Consider the following 21,645-nt stretch of genomic DNA (forward strand, 5'->3'; position numbering starts at 1 on the left):
AACCAGGCTTTTGCAGTCTCTGCCACAGGAGGGCATTAGCAGGTGAATGAGATTCTGGTCTCTTTCCAGCTGCTGCTTCATGTCTGCCATGACCTAACCTTAGCAATGCTGAGCCAGCAGGCTGCTTCCTGGGAGGAGGCTGTCCCTGCACTGCTGCAGGCTGTGGTTCGGAGCTACACCTCAGGGAATTTCACCCTCATGCAAGAAATCTACTCAGCCTTTCTCCCAGGTGGTAAGTAACACACACACACACACACACACACACACACACACACACACACACTCCTACCTCTACCCCTGCCTGATGTCCTCCCATTATAGCACAACATCACCACCTCAAATAGTATTGGACTGGGAGTGGCAAAATCTTTAAAGGCGATGATGCTGTGGCAGGAGGATCACCACAAATTCTGAACTGCGTAGGGATTTTCATGTTTCCCGAGGTTTCAATGTGAGACAAAAACAAAGCCAAAGTGTTTACAGTGGGTTCTTTGCCTGGCCCCGCTCACTCTTTTAAAGCTCAGTTGGAGAGATAAAGAAATGGATGGCATGGGGTGCATGCACCCTATCGTCCCAGAATGGTGAAGGGTCGGGGGAGGGAGTTAGATCAGCACTTGAGGGTAACCTTTGTCTACATGGTAAGTTTAAGTCCAGCCTGGGCTATATGAGATCCTGTTCAACTCACAACTACCACCACAGGAGGATAGGGGGAATCCTAGGTGGGGACGGGGGGGTGGGGGTGGGGGGATGACAGGTGCATGGAGCTCAGTGTTCCTTAACTTTGTAATTAGTCCCTGCAATTAATCTCAATTTTCAGAGCACAGTTATGGTTCACACCCCAACCCCAGCAGTGCAGCCCCTGAGTTCTTAGTGAGACAGTGCTGAGTGTTGTTATCTGTGGCAGTGATGGCATTGTCCCAAGGCGGGAAAGGAAATGATTAGTTCCTTTGACTTTGGGCAAAAGGGTGTCCCTTTATTTGGGGTTATAGAACATAAGGGTGAGAAGCCAGGTTTCTAAAGAAATGCATATCATATCCCAAGGTCCTTTTCTTCTAGGCTGTGACCACCTACGAGACAAACTGGGTGACCTATCTCCTACCATGGCGGCTTTCAAAAGCTTAGAGGCCTTTTTCATTTATGGGCAACTGTATGAAGTCTGGTGGTCACTCTGTGGGCCTGGCTCAGAATCAAGCATCTGGGTGTGGTCGGCCGAAAGCACAGTCTCTGATAAACAGAGCAAGCCAGGGGACAGTGCCAGTGCTGAAGACGTGGAGCAGCCTCCAGGCCCAGGCCTGAGGCTCAGTGCGGAGAGTGAACGTTTGCTGAGTGCCTGCAAGGAGCTCTTCTCAGAGAGGCATGCCAGCCTACAGACCTCCCAGAGGACTGTTGCTGAAGTCCAAGAGACGCTGGCAGAGATGATCCGCCAGCACCAAAAGAGTCAGCTCTGCAAGGCCACAGCCAACGGCCCCAACAGAGATGAACCCAGTCAGCAAACAGAGTGGGCCCCTTCCCAACCTCCGAGCCCAACGTAAGTTTAGGCCTGGAACCACAATTACATGTTGTCCAGATAAGTACATGACGTCATTGACTAGGCCTCTGGGCCGGGCAGCTAATTCCTCTGTAGAGCCTCTTGGTGCTCTACAGATTACTACAGTAGCAGCACTGCTGAGATCAGAGGGCTGCGCCACTATGCTTCACTACCTTTTATCCTGACTACACTCCCGGGGCTAGAATCTAAAATACCAGTAAGTTCAGTAAATCTACAGAGGTTATATTGACTTTAAAAACTTAAGGGGTTGGAGAGACAGATTATAGTTGGTTTCCTGCTTCTTCAGAAGACCTGAGTTCAGTTCCCAGCACCACATGGGGGGCTCACAACTGCCTGTAACGTTAGCTCCAAAATCCAACACCCTTTTCCGACTTCCACGGATACTGCTGCTATGCGCACATACCCAGTCAGAGACATGCACACACATAAACAATGTATCTTCAAAACTGAAAAACTCCATGCCTGTAATCCCAGACTCCATTCCTGCAATCCCAGACTCCAGAGTTAGAGGCAAGAGCTTCAGCAGTAGTTCAAGGTCACACTGAGTCTGTGGCCACCTAGGAAATGTGGGACTGTCTCCAGAGGAATTAGAAAATTGTCTGATGTCTAACTTAGAGATCCCAGCCAGCTGTAGGCAGATGAGGTTTGCTTTGTATTTATGTATAAGACAAGATCTTTCCCTGTAGCAGCCTTCTTTCTACCTCAGCCTCTCAAGTGCTGGGATTACAGATGGGAACCACCATGCCCAGCCAAGTTTGCTTTTACAAACAAATGCTGTAAAGCCTCAGATTGGCTCTTACCTTTGCTCACAGGATGCTGTTCCTGTCTTTTTCCTCTAAAGCCCTATGGTCTGTCTCTCAAGTAGTAAAGTGGCAAACTACATCTTCGTAGGTGTGTATCTCATCCAATTTTGTTGCTTTCTCTTGATCTATGTATGTATGAGTTGGAGATACTTGGGCATAACAAGTGGCTGAATTCGAGAAAGTACTGAGGAAATACAGGAAAGAACAGACAGATGACCAGTGAACCCAGGAAGACAGTCACTGTCACTGTCACTCGCCAGACACAGTTTAAGCTGAATAAAGAGAGGCTGCCCTCAGCATGCAGAAAGCCCTGGATTCCATCACCAGCGCCACACCAAAAAAAAAAATGGGCATGGTGGTACATGCCTGTAATCCCAGTACTGGTGGGGTAGGATCAAGGTAGCAAGAAGATCAAGAGTGTAAGGTTGCATAGTGCAGTTCAGAGCCAGCCTCATGACACCCTGCCTTTAGAAGCTAAACTGGAACTGCAGTGAAATAGCACTCATCCCAGTGTGCTATGGCTGCTGCAGTGTGCAGCGTGGTGAGAGGAACACTGTAGCAGTCCTTGGGACTTAGAAAGGGAGACTCTGAGAGTTAGCCATTCGACTCCTGTGTCTAAAGACTTCAAACAGGACTCCAAGTCTGAAACCACTCTGGGCTACACAGAAAATACTATCTAAATAAATACAGGGATAATGAAATAGTTGAGATCCCACTCTTTGTGTGTAAGCATCTGCAGCACTGTGCATGATACCACTGAAGTGGGGAAGCCGCCCAGTATGTTTCACTCAGTGGAAATAAATCATGGCATATAGTATAAGATAGACAGCATAACAATGATTCCATGGTACAAGAAGTGTGGGCGGCCTGGAAGCAGTGAGAGTAGAGACGAGCATTACCATGGCAGGGCAAGTCCCAGTCTCACAAGAGCACTGGTCCTGAGCAGGTGTGGTAGTGGATTCCTCTAATTCCAGAACTCGGGCTAATCTGCTTTATAGATGAAGTGCCAGGCCAGCCAGGGTCACACAATGAGACACTGACCCTCCCTTAAACCCTTCCCAAAAAGAAAAAGCTCTAGTAGTGGGTGGTAGTGACAGTTGCACACCGTGGTGAATGGAGGTATGTTTTAGGTGCTTGAAATGGTTTAACTGTTATTTTACTGTAATGAAAACATGGGTGTGGGGCCGGTTGCTCCGTTGGTAAAGGCACTTGCCACCAATCCTGATGAACTTAATCCTAGATATGGAGAGAGCGAACCATTTCCCAACTCGTCGTCCTCTGACCTCCATACATGCATGCCATTGCAAGCAAGTGCAACCATGACTGCATAGATATACATACAATAAAAAGATTTTATTTTTATTTCATATGCATTGGTATTTTGCCTGCATATATGTCTGTGTGAGGGTGTCAGATTCTGCAGTTAAGACAGCTGTGAGCTGCCATACGTGTACTGGAATTTGAACCCAGTGCTCTTAATCACTGAGCCACATCTCTCCAGCCCCCAAGTTTTTGTTTTTTTGTTTTTTTTTAATTGAAACATCTGGGGTAAAAAGTGAGGTGACCGCCATATGTGACTTCAGTTTATTGTTACTTTAAGCAGAGAAGAAAGAAATGCACCGGTGTCTCTCCCTGAATTAACCAGAAGGCTCACAGAGGCAAACGAGAGAATAGCTGAGTTTCCAGAGAGTGTAAAGGTAAGGGGTTTGGAGAAGCTTTGCCACAAACCCAGGTCATCTACATCTACTGCCATTGCATGTGTTTACGATTCCAGGACACAAGAGCTAGGTGTGCTGGGCTACACCTTTAATCGCAGCACTTGGGAGACAGAGGTGGGTGGATCTCTGTTGGGTTCCAGGACAGTCAGGGCTACAAAAGCTAGACAGAAAGACTATTTAGAAAAAAAAGGGAAAATAAGGCTCTACTCTACCTCAGCTTCCTAAACTGATGTGTAAAGTAGCAATACTAACCACACAGAAGGCTTCAGCGCAGTCTTGGGGAAAACCAAATGAGAATTACATATGGTTGAGGGGTAACACACTCAACTCAGGTGTTAGATGAGAGCCTGTGCCCAGCACTGGGGGAGGGGGAGCATTGGGCTGTGGCATAGTACTGGGAACAGTGGTATGTGGATATGCCCCCAGACATGCCAGTTTCATCCCTGTCTCCACAGAATGGTCAGTGTGCACCTCTCAGACACTTGTCCTGTCATTTGTATAGGCCTGGCCCTTTCCAGATGTGCTGGAGTGCTGTCTCGTCTTACTTCACATCGGGTCCCAGTGTCCTGGCGCTGTGAACCCTGAGATGCAGCAACAGGCCCAGAAGCTCCTTCAGAAGTATGGCCACACTAGAGCTTACAGAAGACACTGCCAGATTCGACACACATGAACTTCCAGAGGCCATAAAGCTGTGCCACACAACCCATGACAGCTCTCACCTCAGCCTCAGCTCAGCAGGCCTTCACCCTGACCTTCGATGGAAGGAGGCTGTGATCCAACTGACAGATGAGGGTGGAGCTTGAATCCACTCACACAGTGGAGCCTGCCTGGTGCCTCTCAAGTGGCTTCCTGTAGTGGAGGGAAAAGCCAGCAGGGTCACTAAGAACTAACCCTGCCAAGACTGTCTCACGCCTTACATGGTTTCCCCAAAGAGAAGCTTTGTATTTACCCAAAGTCTGTCTACCCCAGATGCAGCTGCCTTTATAAACCCTCACCATCAGAAGTGTCTCGTTCTGTGGGAGGTACACTTGACACACACCTATCACTGTCGGGGTTCGAGGTTCTTAATTATCTTGTTAGCTGGGCCTGCCCACTCAAAAACTAAAGAAAGGAATAGCCTTGGACCATTAGGTGACATTTTTTATGGAGTTGGTTACATGGACAAGTAGATAAAGCTTTCCGAGATCAGAGCTGATGAGGCTGTCTGTTGTCCTCCAGGTTGTGACATGACTGAAGTGGTCAGACTGCTCAGGAAAAAAATCACTCTTGGTGGTTTTTAATCTTTTGGGGGTCATATAACCCTTTTTTTTTTTTTTTTAGGACTAAAACACAGCCTGGAGAGCAATGCATATTGATTTTTGTATGTCTCCTAGAACAATAGAGTCCTACTTTACACCCTGGAGCCCCAAGTACTACCTGTTCGCCAGTCCTGGGCTGGCTGGGTTACCACCCAGCAAGCTAGGTCAGACCTGTGCCTCCATCATCACTGGTTTCTAGAACAGAAGCAGATGTGCTCAGGTCGGGTGGGAAGAGCATCCCTTTCTCCCATTTCTCCCTGAGGTCCATTGTAAAGGCTTCATCTTTGGGCATCAAGAAATTTTCCCAACTGGAAATCCTTGGGACACACCATCTTGAGACATTTGTGTGTACCTAGCTTTGGGGTCTAAAAAATACTAAGCCACCCCAAAAAGGGAATACTGTACAATGAGAGTGGAGCTTGAATCCACTCACACAGTGGAGCCTGCCTGGTGCCTCCCAAGTGGCTTCCTGTAGTGGAGGGAAAAGCCAGCAGGGTCACTAAGAACTAACCCCTGCCAAGACTGTCTCACGCCTTACATGGTTTCTTTACATGTGAACTCAAGGAAGATGCATTGGTCTTAAAAGCAAGCATCTTGACAAAGATGTAAGCGGGCATGACTACATGGAGGACTGGATAATCCCAAGTAGCGTCATCTATAGAGATGGGAAACGTTGGTTCCCTCCACTTGAGTAAAGAGCGGTTGGTAAACTACAAACTCTGCTTTGTGGTTGCAAGTCCTTGATGGAGTAATCCTGCATACTGTGCACGCCTCTCACTGCTGAGGAAGACCAGAGGCAGGAGGAATTCAAATTAATGTCGACCCTGAGCACTGAAGCAAAATCCTGTCTCAGTCAATAATCTAAAAGACTAGCAAGATGGCTTGGGTTAAGAGCACTGGCTGTTCTTCCACAGGACCTGGGTGGTTTTAACCCCACAAGAAAGCCAAAGTAAAATTGCCCAATAGGAAAATTAAAATGGCAACTGTTTTCTTCCTCTTACTTGCTCTTTCCAATAATGTATAGCAACTTGCTATGACTTGAATATTCTCTGTATCCCTAATTATAAGAACCACAAAGACCCTGAGAAGCAAAGGCATTCACTCAAGGTTCCAGCAGAAAACATGTATTACAACTTTTGGGGTTGTTCTAGACCATCAACAATTTGGTTTAGACCACCAGTCCAGTTCCCCTGACCCCATGGTTTTCCAGTCAGGGTTTCTCTGCATATCCCTGACTGTCCTGGAACTTGCTCAGTTGACTAGAGCAGCCTCGAACTCACGGAGATACACCTCTCTCAGCCTGCCTCGAACTAGGATTAGTGTGCACCACCACTTCGCAGCACCGTCCACCTCTTACCTACCGGCTACCTCATGCTCTGATTTGCTCAGTAGCTCCCTAGTCCAACAATGCCTACATTCCTTCTCCTCCTGGCTTCTTGTCAGCACCATATCCTGTGTCAATTCTGGCCCAGCTGCTGACTTATCACTTAACTTCAGCTTAAACTTTTCACCAGAAACACTCCCAATCCCTATACTTTAAACTCAAGTGAGTTTACACAGTTCTGATTACATTTGTATAAATCATTTACTGGCAACAAGGTAGGCTTCTCTGTTGTTCACCCCAGCACCTACTAGAGTATCTAGTGAGTAGTTAATGGAAGCTCATTGGCTGAATAAACTAGGAAACTTGTTGGAAATTTGGAAACATTGGGGCTCTCACATGCCAGCATTGGCTAACAAGAGGCCTAAGGTTGACACCCAACCTTGCAAACAGGTATCCAAGGTCAGCAGCACACAGGCTCATTCATGAAAGCTGTTCTCTTCATCCTCTCCTACCATCATCTCTCCACCCATTGCATAGCCCTGTGTGCTCGAGTGACAATAGCTGCCAGTTCTCACAGCCCTGCACCCTTCCTCCAGCACCTCACTATGTAATGCTTAGACAGACCCTTTCTTCAACTGGGCACTTTAGAGGACAGGTTAGTCTGAGAAAAGCCTAGTTTTTTAATCCAAAGTTGAGTCCTTGTGGAAGACCCAGCAGCACTCCAGGGCACCTGTACTGAGAGCCACTCTGCTGCCTTCAGGTACAAGCCTGCCAGCCAAAATTGTAGATTTGTTGGGTGTGGTGATGGAAGCCTACACTGCTATTGAGGATGGTGGCTTGGAGGTCAGGGCTGGCCTAGGGAACAAGGCCCTGACTCAAACTCTAGAAGGGTCCCAGTACTTGACTTAACATTTTTGTGCCAACAGAAAAGGCTGGGGAAAAAACTAAATCAGGAAGTCTTAAGTTCGGTGTTTCTTGGGGTTGGGGATTTAGCTCAGTGGTAGAGCGGTTGCCTAGGAAGCGCAAGGCCCTGGGTTCGGTCCCCAGCTCCGAAAAAAAGAACCAAAAAAAAAAGTTCGGTGTTTTTTTTTTTTTTTTTTTTTTTTTAGCTCGGGCTGGGGGACCCGAACCCAGGGCCAGCCTAGATGCTCTACCACTGAGCCAAATCCCCAACCCCAAGTTCGGTGTTTCTGACAGAATTCCACTGACTATAACTCACTCTCAGCAGCCAGGGTCCTCTAGTAAGACCCAACAGCCAGCAGGCTGTGAGTGATTAAGTGTGAAGTACATGTGTGCTCCCTCAATACCTTCCAGGGCTCCTGGGTGAGCCAATCCTGACAAACATTAGTCAGATTCTAGCTAGCAAAGACCACACCTCATGCCAATGGTTAAAAAGCAATCTTTATTTTACAAAATTAAAAACATAAATACTATTTACAAGCATCTTAAATACCAGCTTTAATACTTGACATTTTGTTATTTCAAATTCAGTTTCCCACAAGCTTTTAAAAGGTAAGACCATTCCTGCCTAAGTGAGCTGCTGCCATCTGCCTCTGCCTTCCAAACAAGTTTTTACTTTCTTACAGTTGTCCTTCCTGTAGGCATTTAAAAAGCAGTGTGCTTCCTAAATGCCTAACCTTAAAAATAGTCAACAGGCTTCCAAGCACAGCTGTGGGGATGACTCCACGGGTTCCGAGGTGAATCCCCTACTGTCCTGCTCACAGCTGACTCCTGTGCCTTTCCTAAGACTCCAGTTCCAGAGCTCAGCTCTACCACCTGTTGACATCTCAGGCTTGCTAAATACAGGCGGGGAAATGGAGGCTAAGAGCACAGCGGACAGATCACCCTGCTGAGAACAAGATGGACTTGGGGTATGATCTAGTCTAGAGCAGTTCATCATCTGAAAACCAAGGTGAACAAGGTGAGGCTTGGGCCAGCCTAACAACATGGAAGGAGACAGAACTGTCTCCAGATTTCAGCACAGGGGATCACTTACTGTATCATCAGGACTGCTCTGTCCTGAAGAAGCACAAACAAGGCAAAAGAACCTGCTGGCACAGACCTGCTTCCCAAGAATATACACCTTGTTCTCTGGCAGTCTCAGCTCACCTGAGCATCTTCATGAGAGCAGCAAAGCCAAAAGAAGAAGAATGACAACACACAAGAGTCAGATACATTTTACTGGTTAGTTTGAGACATCCTGGAGCTTTAAAAAGGTGTCCATGGAGCTATGGATGCTGGTGGCAGGAAGCAGCAGAAGGGTGTGGGCATGAGGACAAGGAAGACTTGTTTACAAATTCAGAGCAAAGCCCCTCCTGGATCTAAAATAAAGGCATCTTTAAACAAAACCCCAAAGTCTCTGCTCGGAGCAGATGCAGGTCAGTGGCTGGGCAGACAGCACAAGCAGCACGGTGCACGCACCATCACTGCTGCATGTTGTTGATCATGGCCAAGATGCTCATCTTCTCCTGGGCAGAGTCCACATCCTCATTCTGCTTCTGGGCCACTCCTGTGCCCAGGCCATAGAGGCGCCCACAATACTTGGCATCATCAATACTGTCCTCAAAGAATAGCTGCAGAACAGGACAAAACCAGCTGAGAATGGGGCTAGGAGTCATGCCACCTCCCAGCTTATGTCCTGACACTCAGCAAAGACACCAAATATCTCCCTCACAGACTTTTTCTGCTCCTTTCTCTACATCTGGGCTCTGCTTCCTTAACAGACTTGGCATTCCTATGACTTGTCAGTGCTGGAATCTCTGGGCTGCTGCTGTGTAGAGTAACAACCCTGCCAAGCAAGGCAGTGAGTTGTTAAGAACTCCGGCCTGCCAAGTCACTTCAGTTCCCTTCCATCATGGTTCCTTATTTGTGAAGTAATGTAAGCCAGGTGTGGGGGCACACACATGTAATCCTAGCACAGGCGAAGCTGAGGCAGAAAGTGACTACCGTGAGGAGAAAGTGACCATGGACGATAGGCACTCAGCAAACAACTCAACCTTAACATCACTGGGCAGGAGCTGCCCACTGCAATCACCTCGAGATGCTGAGCACAGCCCTGGCCAGGAGTGCGGCCTCTGCCAAGTAACGAACCTCCAAGACATCAGCAAATGAGCCAGACGACAAGGACTGGCCTAATACCCTTGTTACTCTTTAGATCGAAATGTCCCTACAAGTCCTTGTGTTAAAGGCTTAGCACAACTGATAGGGATGGAGAAATGGTAAAAACCTTGAGGTTGTCAGGGCCAGGCCCTGTACTCAGCCTCCTCCTGTTTCCAAACCACTTGATGATGAACAGACACTATGCTCTGGTCTGCCACAAGAGCCAGCCAACCACTGGCTAAATGTCCCAAGCTGTAAACATAAATAAACTGGTCCTTTGAACTTGGCCTCGGGTATTTTGTTTGATACGGTCACAGAAAACTAGTTAATTAAACACTGGAACTCATAATAGTGGTTAAAAGCATCAAAAAGAACTACTAGCCAGGCATGGCAGGCAGCTCACAGCTATCATCAATACAGCCCTTAGGCTGAGGCAAGGAGAGAGCCATGGACTCAAGGACAAGCCTTTAATTCCACACTCAAGAGGCAGAGCCAGAGGGCAGGCAGATCTCTATACTGAGGATAAGGCCGGCCAGGGCTACACAGTGAGACCCTGTCTAAAAAACTGAATTGCCAGTTTCTCCACTCTAAAACGAGAGCCATGCCATGTCTCATTCCTTAAAAATATCAACATTCATTCCTTTAAAAGATCATCAAATCTTCCAACAGTGGTAGCTCATGCCTTTGATCTCAGCACTCTAGAGGCTTTGAATTTAAGGCTAGCCTGGGCTACATAGAGAAACCGGTCTGGGAAAAAAAAAAGCATGCAAACAACTAAATAATTAAATAAAACTAAAAGAAAAAATATCGAGCTGGAGAGACAGCTCAGTGGTTAAGAGCACTGACTGCTGTTCAGAGGTCCTGAGTTCAAATCCCAGCAACCACATGGTGGCTCACAACCATCTGTAATGAGATCTGATGCCTTCTTCTGGTGTGTCTGAAGCTACAGTATACTCATATACATAAAATAAAGAAATAAAGGAAGGGAGAGAGGGAGGGAGAGAGGGGAGGAGAGAGGGAGTGAGTGAGAGAGAGCGAGCAAGAGAGAGAGAGAACAAAATAGTAATTTCTTTTTTCTTTATTTTCTCTTCCTATCCTGGAATTTGATCTGTAGACCAGGCTGGCCTTGAACTTAAGAGATCTGCCTGCCTCTGCCTTCTGAGTCCTGGGATCAAAGTTGTGCACCACCATCACTCAGCTTTTACTCTGATTGTTTAAAGTGTCTTCCTCTTCAAATATATTTTAAAACATAAAAGAATAGGTACATAAACTAAAAGAGGAGCTGGAGAGATGGCTCAGTGGTTAAGGCACTGACTGCTCTTCCACAGGTCCTGAGTTCTATTCCCGGCAACCACATGGTGGCTCACAACCATCTGTGATGGGATCTGAGGCCCTCTTCTGGTGTGTCTGAAGACAGCGACAGTGTACTCATATAAAGTAAATAAATCTTAAAAAACAAAACAAAAACCTAGAAGAGAAAGAATTCACTTTTCCTCAGAGAAATAATATTCAGTAATTAACAGAACTCAGCCTAAGTGGGTAGACCAACAACCTACTGTAGAAAGCAGAAAAAAACAAAGGGGACACTGCCTCGAAACTCAGGTTTCACACACCTGGAAACTGTCGTCTCAGAGCCCCTTGCACTTAGAGGCCTCACTCTGGAACATTACCTCTTTCATCCTGAAGAAAGCCATCCCTGTCAGCAGAGAGTCTGAGCCTGCCTGATGCTGCCTTCCAATCCTCTGCAAATCCAACTGATCAGCCACCTCCTGAAGGCCTCCCTAGGGATAGAAAACGGGTGTCACAACCAGCACTGTTCCGGACTCAGCTAAGGCTACATGAACATTTAGCAGTGGGATAGGCCATTCACCTAACAGGCCTCGGTAGCCATTTTTCAGACCTCCACTCTTATTCTTCCCAAACAATGCGCCCTGCTGCATGCAGAGATGAGACAAGTTTCACAAGTCAGTTCTATCATATCACATGGGTCACAGAGATCAAACTCAGGTCCATTAAGTTTGGCAGCAGACATCTTTACCCACTAAGCCATCTCACAAGACCAACTTGAACTTTTTAAGAATTAAGAACCTCGGGGCTGGAGATATGGCTCAGTGGTTAAGAGCACTGACTGCTCTTCCAGAGGTCCTGAGTTCAAATCCCACATGGTGGCTCACAACCATCTGTAATCAGGTCTGGTGCTCTCTTCTGGCCTGCAGGCATACATGCAGACAGAAAGCTATATGATGTATACATAATAAATAAATAAATGTTAAAAAAAAAATTAAGAGCCTCACAGAGGATGTGGGACAGTCACAACATACTGCGTGTGGCTTCATGTCACCAACTACTTTGTGAGGTTCTCAAGCCTAAGAGGAAGGCAGCCAGCCTCAGGATGCAAGAAATAGGGCTTTTCTGGTGCCTGAGTCACCAACAAAGACAGTTAAAGAAAGGAGAAGCTCGGTTAACATCCTCTTTAGAGAAGTCTGGCACCTGGCAGGCCTCAAGAAAGCATGCTGAATATATTATTAACACAGAACAAGTCTGAGTTTGGGAGTCTGCTTGTTTTATTGCTAGTATTAAGGAGAATGCCGGCTGTTACCTTAAGGTTTTTGCAGCTCTTCATCAGGTATTTCACATCATAAATGGATGGGAAGAAAAGATTCAGGATGTGAAAAAACTCGTGCTCTTCTTCTGGCAGGCGAGAATCCGTGAGCAGCTTCACCATGTAGCCAAAATCATAACCACTAAAGGAAGGAGGAAGCAGATGCTAAAAGCAGCCTCAGCCCAGCCTTAAACCACTCATGGCTTAAAAAACCACCACCTCGGGTTGGGGGCTGGACCTTTCAAAGAGGAACACTAAGTGATCTGAACTTTACATTCAGTAAGGACATAGGGAAAGCTACTGTGGGAAACACACAAGAACCTGAGAGTTTGTGTAAGTCGATTAATCAAAACTCAAAAAGAGAAATTATGAGGATCAGAGTTCTAATCCCAGCAGCTATGTCAGACAGCTCACAAATGCCTCAACTCCACCTCCAATGGCCCAACATCCTCTTCTGGACTCCCTTGGTGCGAACACACATACATATCTATTCATATTCATATCTTCTTCTCCCCATCCCTCTCCCCCCAACACATCACACACACACACACACACACACACACACACACACACACACACACACACACATCCTTTAAAAATAAAAGCCTTGGGGTTGGGGATTTAGCTCAGTGGTAGAGCGCTTGCCTAGGAAGCGCAAGGCCCTGGGTTCGATCCCCAGCTCCGAAAAAAAGAACCAAAAAAAAATAAAAAATAAAAAAAATAAAAACCTTCCAAAAGTATTGAAAGAGTATCTGTATATTCAAAGGACAATCCACACCAGATTGAAAATAACCAAGCCCATAGCAGCCACCAACCAGCTGGGACGGAGCTGCCACTCTGCACAGCCACTTAAAGCACTGCAGGCCACGTGGGGCAAGCCTGTGAGAGGCTCAAGTGCTCCTAACACCCGACAGCACCAGCACCACCTCCAACTCCCACTGCTGCCGCCAAACAGCCAGGAGGACCCAAATCAACAAGGACTTAGTTCCTCCCCAGCGCAGCCTAAAGTCAGAAGGGGAAGCTATGAAGAAGAGACAGGAATGCCATAGTCCCCATGGACTGACCTGTGAAATGAAAGCCACTTGACGTTGTCACAGAGGACCACTCCCGACGTCATAAGCAGCTCTGCAAAGTGCAACGTATCGATCCCTTCCTCCTCATGCTTCTGGAACTGCAGCCCTGAGTTGGCTAGCAGGTCTATGGAATCCTGGGAGTACATATCCTCTCTGCAAAACAAGGTGTCACTGTGAGCTGGTGGCAGTGAGACCAAAGCAGGAGAAATACTGCCGTTAGCTTAGGGTCCTGAAACACTGCGGCCAGCAGAGCTGTCTTTCCTAATTACAAAAAGCTACATTCTCTCACTCAAAGCTTGTTTTAAGTAAGTGAATGAGCTAGACAGCTGTGAGTCGCCACTGAGCACTGGGACTCCAGCAGCCAGGGCAGGCAGGGCTTACCACCGAGCCACACATTTTCTTAATTGTTTTAATTTTTTTAAATATTTATTTATTTTATGTATATGGGTGTTTGCATGTATGTCTGCACACCAGAAGAAGGCATTCAGATCCCGTCACAGACAGTTAGTGGTCACGTGGTTACTGGGAACTCAACTCAGGATCTCTGGAAGAACAGCCTGTGCTATTAACCACTGAGTTATCATCTGTGCAGCCCTTTTTTAAAAATTTTTGATCATTCATATTTATACTTCTTTATATCACTTCTTTATATCATTTACAGTAGACTTAAAACAAACTTGAGACAGAACTAAAACTCCATTTCTTTTTTTTTTTTTTTTTTTTTTTTTTTTCGGAGCTGGGGACCGAACCCAGGGACTTGCGCTTCCTAGGCAAGCGCTCTACCACTGAGCTAAATCCCCAACCCCTCCAGTTTATTTCTAAAACAAACAAAAGGCAGGGCTGAAGAGGAAGGTCAGTGGTTGGGAGCACTGACTGCTCTTCCAGAGGTCCTGAGTTCAATTCCCAGCAACCACATGGTGGCTCACAACCATCTGTAATGGGATCTGATGCCCTCTTCTGCTGTGTCTGAAGACAGCTACACTGTATTCATATCCATAATATAAATCTTTAAAAAAAGAAAAAACTCCCCTTGACTGTCTCACCTATGTTCAATAAAATAAAAATACAATTAGCCAGGCATGGACACCTTTAATCCCAGCATTCTGGAGGCAGATGCTGGTGGATTTCTGAGTTTAAGGCCAGCCTGATCAACAAAGCAAGTTGCAGTACAGTCAGAGCAACATAACAGAGAGAGACCATGTCTCCTCCCACCTCACCCCCAAAAACCAGGATTAGTAATATGTATGGCCTCGGTGCACTCAAATGCAGCCATCTAATAATAACACTAAGGGTCTCTCAAGACACTTACGTCAGGTTGAACTTGAAGTTGAACTGCCACGTGTTGATTCCAGAAGGGTACTCCCCCTTCTCATTTGTGAATGTAAGGCCCAGCTGGATGATTTTTAGAAGGTCAACATTGCACCGCAAAAGCTGATACTGGTAATCTATGGAGCTTCGAAATTCACCAATCGGTCGTACAACAACACCTGGAAACTCTGTGTCCTGGGAACAAAAGCCTCTCACCATTAAGTCTCACCTAAGAGTGGGTGCTCAGCAACTCCTGAGCAGAACTGCTCTTCAGTTTACAGAAGCCCCAAGATAAGCTCCCCAAGGTCCCACAACACAACACAAGCCTGAGTAACTATGAGATGTGAAGTCAGGTAGAACTTTTTAATTTATTCATTTATTTCACATGCATTAGTGTTTTACCTCATGTATGTCTGTAGGAGGGTGTCAGGTCCCCTGGAACTGGAGTTAAGGACAGTTGTGAGTTGTCATGTGTGTGCTGTGATTGAACCCGGCTGGGTCCTCTGGAAGAACAAGTGATCTCTCTAGCCTCAGATAGGAACTTCCAGTATGAGTTAAATACAAATACAGCCACACAGATGTGGTGCTCACAGAAGCTTCACCCCTTCACATCAGCTTCCTGGTGTGACTTTCGGTGCAAGAGAAGCCTGGCTGACAGCCTACTGTTCAGAACTCCCACCTTGGTCTCTTGTTTGGTTTTTTTGTTTTTTGGTTTTTGGTTTTTTTTTTTTTTTTTTTTTTTTTTGTGTTTTGTGCCGATCCGAGGGCCTTTACGGCTCTTCCCCTCGGCTAAATCCCCAACCCCGTCTCTTGTTTTGTAAGAAGGATAAATGCAGCCTTTTTTTTTCTTGAGTGACTATTTCACTGCCCTGTGTACATAAAACCCTTTTCATCCTTGTAAAGCTCAGACTGGCCTATACTCACTGGTCTTGAACTCCTGATCCCCACCCTCACACCCCGTGTTTGGGATGACAGGATCTTAACTGGCTGGGAGGCCTGTGAGGCTAGTGCCTCTTCTGGACAGAGGAGTGAAGGCAGGGTTTGAAGACAGACAGTAGCAAGCGCCAAGCCTGCAGTGGAACTGAACACCTGCTTGCTCAGGGGCTGGCCTAAGAAAAGCACCACCTGACCCGACATCAGGCAGGAAAATGAGGCACTGATACCAGTCCTTCCCACTTTACCCAGAGACGCCAGAGCTGCAGTGTGACATTGCCTGCCTAGTTCGTGCTAGCAATAAAATGTGTGAATATTTTGAAAACACAGGCCGAGCATGTTGGTACATGCCTATAATCCTAGCACTTGGGAGACGGAGGCAGGAGGGTCAGAAAGTTGGGTCATCCTCTTGAAACACAGCAAGCTCAAGGTTAGCCTGTGTTACATAAAACCCTGTCTCCAAATTTAAAAAATAAATAAATACCAGGTGCTCAGGTTCACATGTGTGAAGAACTACGTCTAAGGGGCTGAGGCAGGACAGACACTAGAGGACTTGCCCAGCTCCACACACACTGGGCACAATGGTGCACACATATCTCAGCACCAAGAAGGCAGAAGCAGGAGGACAAGCACAAGGCCTGCTAGGCAAAAATAAAAATATAAAAACTTTCCATCAGAGGAATATTACGAAAACTTGTGTCAGAAGCTGTGCCCTCCTCAGAGACACTAGCTGCCTTGACTCACAAAACCATGCAGGTTCCAGTCATTTTAGCCGCCCTGGCTTTGCTGGGGAAGGCCTACTCACCATGGCGATGTAGCTGTAGCTGAGGACAGTCTCCCGGATCTTCCGCATCTCCTCCTCAAGATTGCTGGCCCACACCTCACAGATGACCTGACTGTTTTCTACAAGTGCCGCAGGCATCCTGAAGGCACCTGAGGAGCCACTGTGAGCCAACTATGGAAAGAACAAGCCCCCTTCTGCTTGATTTACTCTTCCACACTGGATCCAATCTAGATTTAAAGACATTTAGAAACCATGGTAAGTTTGCAGCGTCGTGTAAGATGTAAACACATCAGTGTTAGGCTGACTCAGTGACCCGGACACATGGTCCTAACACTCAGCAGGCCCAGGAGAAGGATGCAGAGTTTCAGACCAGCGTGGATTACATACTGAGTCCACTCAAGGTCAACCAGGGCTACATAGCAAGACCCTGCCTGAAAACACACACACAACCAGCCTTACCATAGCTTCATTAACAGTGCATTCAGCACCCACTACCTATGGAGTGCTTGCACTGGCCTTTGTCAAGTTTGTTCTCTCTCCATACAAAGAAAACCCTACCTGTTGACCTGAGCCCTTAACAGGACATTAAAAATGGAAAGTTATGCCGGGCGTGGTGGTAGGACTTGCCTTCAATCCAGCACTCGGAGGCAGAAGAGGCAGATAGATCTCTGTGCTTGAGGCCAGCCTGGTCTACAAAGCAAGTTCCAGGACAGCCAGGGCTACACAGAAAAAACCTGTCTTGAAAAAACAAAAAAAGGGATGGGAGGGTCTTGTGTCTACATTTTTTTTTTTAAGATTTATTCATTTATTATATATAAGTACACTGTAGCTTCAGATACACCAGAAGAGGGCATCGGATCTCTTTACAGATGGTTGTGAGCCACCATGTGGTTGCTGGGAATTGAACTCAGGACCTCTGGAAGAGCAGTCAGTGCTCTTAACCACTGAGCCGTTTCTCCAGCCCGTGTCTACATTTTTTAAAGTTTATTTTTATTTTATACACACCATGTGCATGCAGTACACAGAGCCCAAAGGAAGGCATCAGACTCTCTGGAACTTACTTAAGAGATTGTTGTGAACCACCTTATGGGTGCTAGGAGCCAAAGCTAGATTTTCTACAAGGGCAGAAAATGGTCTTGACTACTGAGCTATCTCTGCGGCCCTGTAATGTCTACTTTTTAACTCATAATGAAGAAGCAGTAAGCCCCACAATAAGAATACAGGGTGGTAGGGCTGAAGAAATACTTCTGAGGTTAAAAGCACTGGTGGCTCTTACAGAGGACCCAGGTCCAGTTCCTAGTACCCAAATGGTGGTTTACATTCAATCATAATTCCAGTTTCAGGGGATCTGATGCCCTCCTCTGGCCTCAACAAGCACCAAACAGATACATGGTACACAGACATTCTGTAGGCAAAACATTTATACACATAAAGTAAAATAACTAAAAAAGAAGAGGTGGCCAGTAAAAATAATTCAAACAGGAGCAGACTGGCTGATGGCGCACACCACAGTATATACTCAGCAGGGTCAAATTCAACATCACCTCAGCTCCCAGTCACTACAGCAAACCAGCACAAAAGGCTCGCTTATGAACAGAACAGAAAGGGCTTCTGATAGCGCTTAACAACCTCAGGCTTGATCCTTGGCCCCAAAAACACACACACACGCGCACCCCTAAACACAAGTTAAAGGCCAGTGTAGCGATACAGGGAAACCCTGAGGAGAGAGGTGCATAATGGCACAGAGCTTCCTTATGAGGCGAAGCCCACTGTATGGATCCTCAACAGGACAGGTAAAGGTGAGCTGCAGTGCACATGCGTGAAAACTTCAGCAACAGTAAATGAACGTGAGGGGTTTCCAAAGCCCAGAGGAAGGAAAAGCCTTGTCTTCCAGCTCTAGAACTGACATACAGTAGACTCCAGAAGACAAGGAGGACCATCCTCAGGGCTGGCGACTTCTAAAGAGACACGTTCGTTCACTCAAGGCAACCTACTCTTCGCAGGAGCTTCCCCGAGACTGAACACTGAGTGGTGGCTCTCAACATACAGACACATGTGGCAGCTGCCTCCTGAAGGCACAATCCATTTCTTCTCCGGTTTTTCTTTTATTAATAAAGGCTGGCAAGTGAACTAACAGAGACTAGGAAAGATGCTCACTCACAATGAATGCCCAGTAAATTCAACTTCCTGACAACTGAGAAAATGTTTACTCCAGACTTCTCCAGGCCAGCCTCTGAACTTGTAAAAATCCTCCTGTCTCTGCCTCCCAAGTGCTGCAGCTATCAGCATGAGCCACTGCACCTGGCTCTTGAAGTCACTTCCCATGTCTGGTTACTGAAAACAACCACCTTGTTTCCCTCAGCAAGCCATAAAGTACATAGCAGGGAAGTGGGTGTCAGTCCTGGACTGCTGAAAGTTGTTTCCATTAAAACACAGGCATAAAGAAACAAACTGCCTAAAGAAAGAGTTTGTTTCGGAGAGCCAACCACTTTCAAAGCTACTGTTACATTATTATCAGGTAAAGGGCAGCCACACAGGAGCAGACACTGGCAAAGACACACAAGTCATCCCTGCAGCAAACCTTTCCCTAGCAAATCTGTGCAGATACGATCGGCAGATTTCAGCCCAGGAAAGGCAGATCCTTTCCAATGAAGAGGATGCCTGTGCTAAAACTTGGAAAGTTCCAGATCAGCCTTGGCTTCAGACCCTATAATTCAGATAGATCCACAAAGGATCCTTCGCAGATGTACAAGGGAGATCACCTAAGGCACATTTTACTAAGCAAGTGAACTTTTTGGCATGCTGGCCACAGGGAAGAGAGAAAACAGCAACTCCACACAGGCAACCAGCCTCCTCCACTTTCCACCCAGGGAGCCCAGGCTCTAAGAAACAGCACACTTCTTTTCTTCAGCCTCTCCTTCCCATACCTCAGATGGAATGAGTCTATGTTTTCAAGTACAGTTATTAGTATAACAGCCCCTGAAGTAACCTCATTATTTAGGTTACAATCAGAAGAGCAATAATGAATTTCATGAATTTACACTCAGAAATAAGACAGCAATCCCACACTCAGGAGGCTGAGAAAGGAGTCACCAGGAACGTAAGGCCAGCCTGGGCTACAGTTGGAGGAGACCCTGCTTTTATTTCGCTGTTCTGTTTTGTCCTTTGAGACGGGTTTCTCTCTGTAGCCCTGGCTGTGCTGGAACTCACCGTGCACACCAAACAGGCCTTGGATTCGGAGATCCAACTGCCTCAGCCTCCAACTGCTGGGGTTAAAGGCAAGTACCACCACAACCAGCTGCGACCCTGTTTTTAAAAGAAAAGAAAGCAAACTAAACCAGTCAGGGAGGCAGCTGAGCAACTTGGCACATGTGTACACACATGATGAGGATGATGCAACTTGGCACATGTGTACACACAAATGATGATGATGATGCAACTTGGCACATGTGTACACATGTGTAATAATAATAACAAGAAGAAGAACAACAACAACAATAATAATAATAAAGCTTAAAGCAGAATGAGGGCTGGAGTGACGGCTGAGCAGTTAAGAGCACTTGCTGCTCTTGCAGACCAGAGTTTGGTTTCCAGCACTCATGTGAGTTGGCTCACAAATGCCTGTAACTCCAGCTCCAGAGAACGTTGACACCTTTTCGGCCTATTTTTGCCACCAACACACATGGCATTAATTGCAAATTCATACACTAATAAACATTAATCCCTAAAAAAAAAAAAATCCTTCAAAATTCTTCAGAAAGGTTCAGAGGTTGAGGCTGCATTCTCCTCTAAAGATTTATTTTTATTCCATTTATTTATGAGTATGTGAAAGGAGGGTTGAGTGCATCAACACCTAAGCGATCTCTCCAACTCCTTAAAGGAAAATTTTGATCCCATGTAATGTTTGCCTCACAGGCTGGCTTTAAAACTTGATCCCCAATCCAGCTACATTTGAAACTGCAAAGCAAAAGTGTTCTCACACTCACATACATACACACACACCTTGCTCTGTGTTCTCACACACACAGAGACACAGAGACACACACAGAGAGAGAGAGAGAGAGAGAGAGAGAGAGAGAGAGAGAGAGAGAGAGAGAGAGAGAGAGAAAGTGTGTGTGTGTATGCGAGCGAGCAAAACAATCTGTTGAAACCGCTCCTGATTATCCAAACTTCGGAGCAGGGTCTCTGTGCACCCAGGTGAGCAGTAGTGCAAGAAGTGCAAGCAAGTGAGAGCTCAAGAAACATGCTCTCCTTGCTAGCCTTGCAGACAGGTCAGCTGAGTGTCTCCTACATGTCTGGTTTTGTTTTCGCCAGAGCGTCTGGGAAACAAAAAGCTTCACTTCCCTGTTCCAGAAGACTAAACAAAAGGCTTAGCCGAGCAAGACCGGCGAAGGAGGAAGCAGCGGCCCGTTAGAAGAAATGGCAACAGGTCCCCTCTGGAGCGTTCCAGGCCACAGCCCTGAACTCAGACGGCACCCCATCCAGCTTGCTGGCTACCCGAGAGCGGCTCTGCCACGCAAAGCTGCAGCACCCCAAGATCCAAGCAGAGAGGCCTCTTGCCTTCCCCCCACCTCCTTAGGCCTCCAGGCTGGACTTCGGGGACCAAGAGCCCCCCTAGCCTCAGTGTTCCCGTGTGTAGGATGGGTCGCCACGGAGGCACTTCCGCCTCGTGCTCCTACCCTGGGCAACCCAGCCTGCTTACCCTGGCTGGCGGCCCCGCCGAGTGCGGGCGGCAGCGGCCCTTGACCCCGAGCTCTCCTCCCTCTTGCCCCGGATCCGCTCCAGGAACCCAGCACGACAATGAGACGCAAGCCCCAGAGCCCAGAGCGGCCTACGATGTGCAACAAACCAGAAGGTTGAGCCTCTCTACCCTTCGGCCCTCCCGACTCGCCTACTCTTCGCGTCACTCGAGGCGTGCGCGGGCCCGCCAGTCTCGGCTCCTCCCCCAGTGCGCGCTCAGATACACGCGCTCCGCCTTCTTGCGCAGGCGCAGAGCGAGAAAATTAGGGTTTTCGGAGGGCGCGTGCGCAAAACGAGGTATGCCCTGCGGCCTCAGACGGCGTCAAGCTGTGTAAATTGGATCCCCTTCTGGGTTCTGAAATATCCTGAGTCGCGCCTCGGGAAAAGACGGAATCTAGAGTTGGCCCCACTTCC

General features: G+C 47.1%; 2 protein-coding genes across 10 annotated transcripts in view; one reads left to right on the top strand and one right to left on the bottom strand.

The window, feature by feature from the left end:
* Gemin5 (gem nuclear organelle associated protein 5) overlaps positions 1 to 5,076 on the top strand; it is a 45,233-nt gene extending 40,157 nt beyond the window's left edge. For 5 of the 8 annotated variants that reach the window (XM_032911952.1, XM_032911954.1, XM_032911956.1 and 2 more), the window contains exons 25-28: positions 70 to 232; positions 1,057 to 1,528; positions 3,953 to 4,049; positions 4,573 to 5,076. In XM_032911952.1, the coding sequence (XP_032767843.1) occupies positions 70 to 232; positions 1,057 to 1,528; positions 3,953 to 4,049; positions 4,573 to 4,740 (900 nt within the window). In that variant the 3' untranslated portion in view covers positions 4,741 to 5,076. The remainder of the gene's footprint in view (positions 1 to 69; positions 233 to 1,056; positions 1,529 to 3,952; positions 4,050 to 4,572) is intronic. The other 3 variants (XM_032911957.1, XM_032911958.1, XM_032911953.1) reach the window with 1 other exon arrangement.
* A 2,997-nt stretch (positions 5,077 to 8,073) lies between these two features.
* Cnot8 (CCR4-NOT transcription complex subunit 8) lies at positions 8,074 to 21,384 on the bottom strand. Of its 2 annotated transcripts, XM_032912585.1 has the most exons (8): positions 21,194 to 21,384; positions 19,702 to 19,797; positions 16,513 to 16,718; positions 14,776 to 14,969; positions 13,458 to 13,619; positions 12,391 to 12,535; positions 11,462 to 11,572; positions 8,074 to 9,265 (listed from the first exon to the last, which is right to left on the bottom strand). In XM_032912585.1, the coding sequence occupies exons 3-8, from the start codon at positions 16,627 to 16,629 to the stop codon at positions 9,116 to 9,118; spliced, it is 879 nt and encodes a 292-aa protein (XP_032768476.1). In that variant the 5' UTR covers positions 16,630 to 16,718; positions 19,702 to 19,797; positions 21,194 to 21,384; the 3' UTR covers positions 8,074 to 9,115. The 2 variants fall into 2 exon arrangements, with proteins under 2 accessions (XP_032768476.1, XP_032768477.1); XM_032912586.1 differs by lacking the exon at positions 19,702 to 19,797 and having other exon boundaries at positions 21,194 to 21,369.
* Positions 21,385 to 21,645: the final 261 nt, after the last annotated feature.

The sequence above is a fragment of the Rattus rattus genome, chromosome 9 (assembly GCF_011064425.1).
Source record: "Rattus rattus isolate New Zealand chromosome 9, Rrattus_CSIRO_v1, whole genome shotgun sequence".
NCBI classification, from domain to species: Eukaryota; Metazoa; Chordata; class Mammalia; order Rodentia; family Muridae; genus Rattus; species Rattus rattus.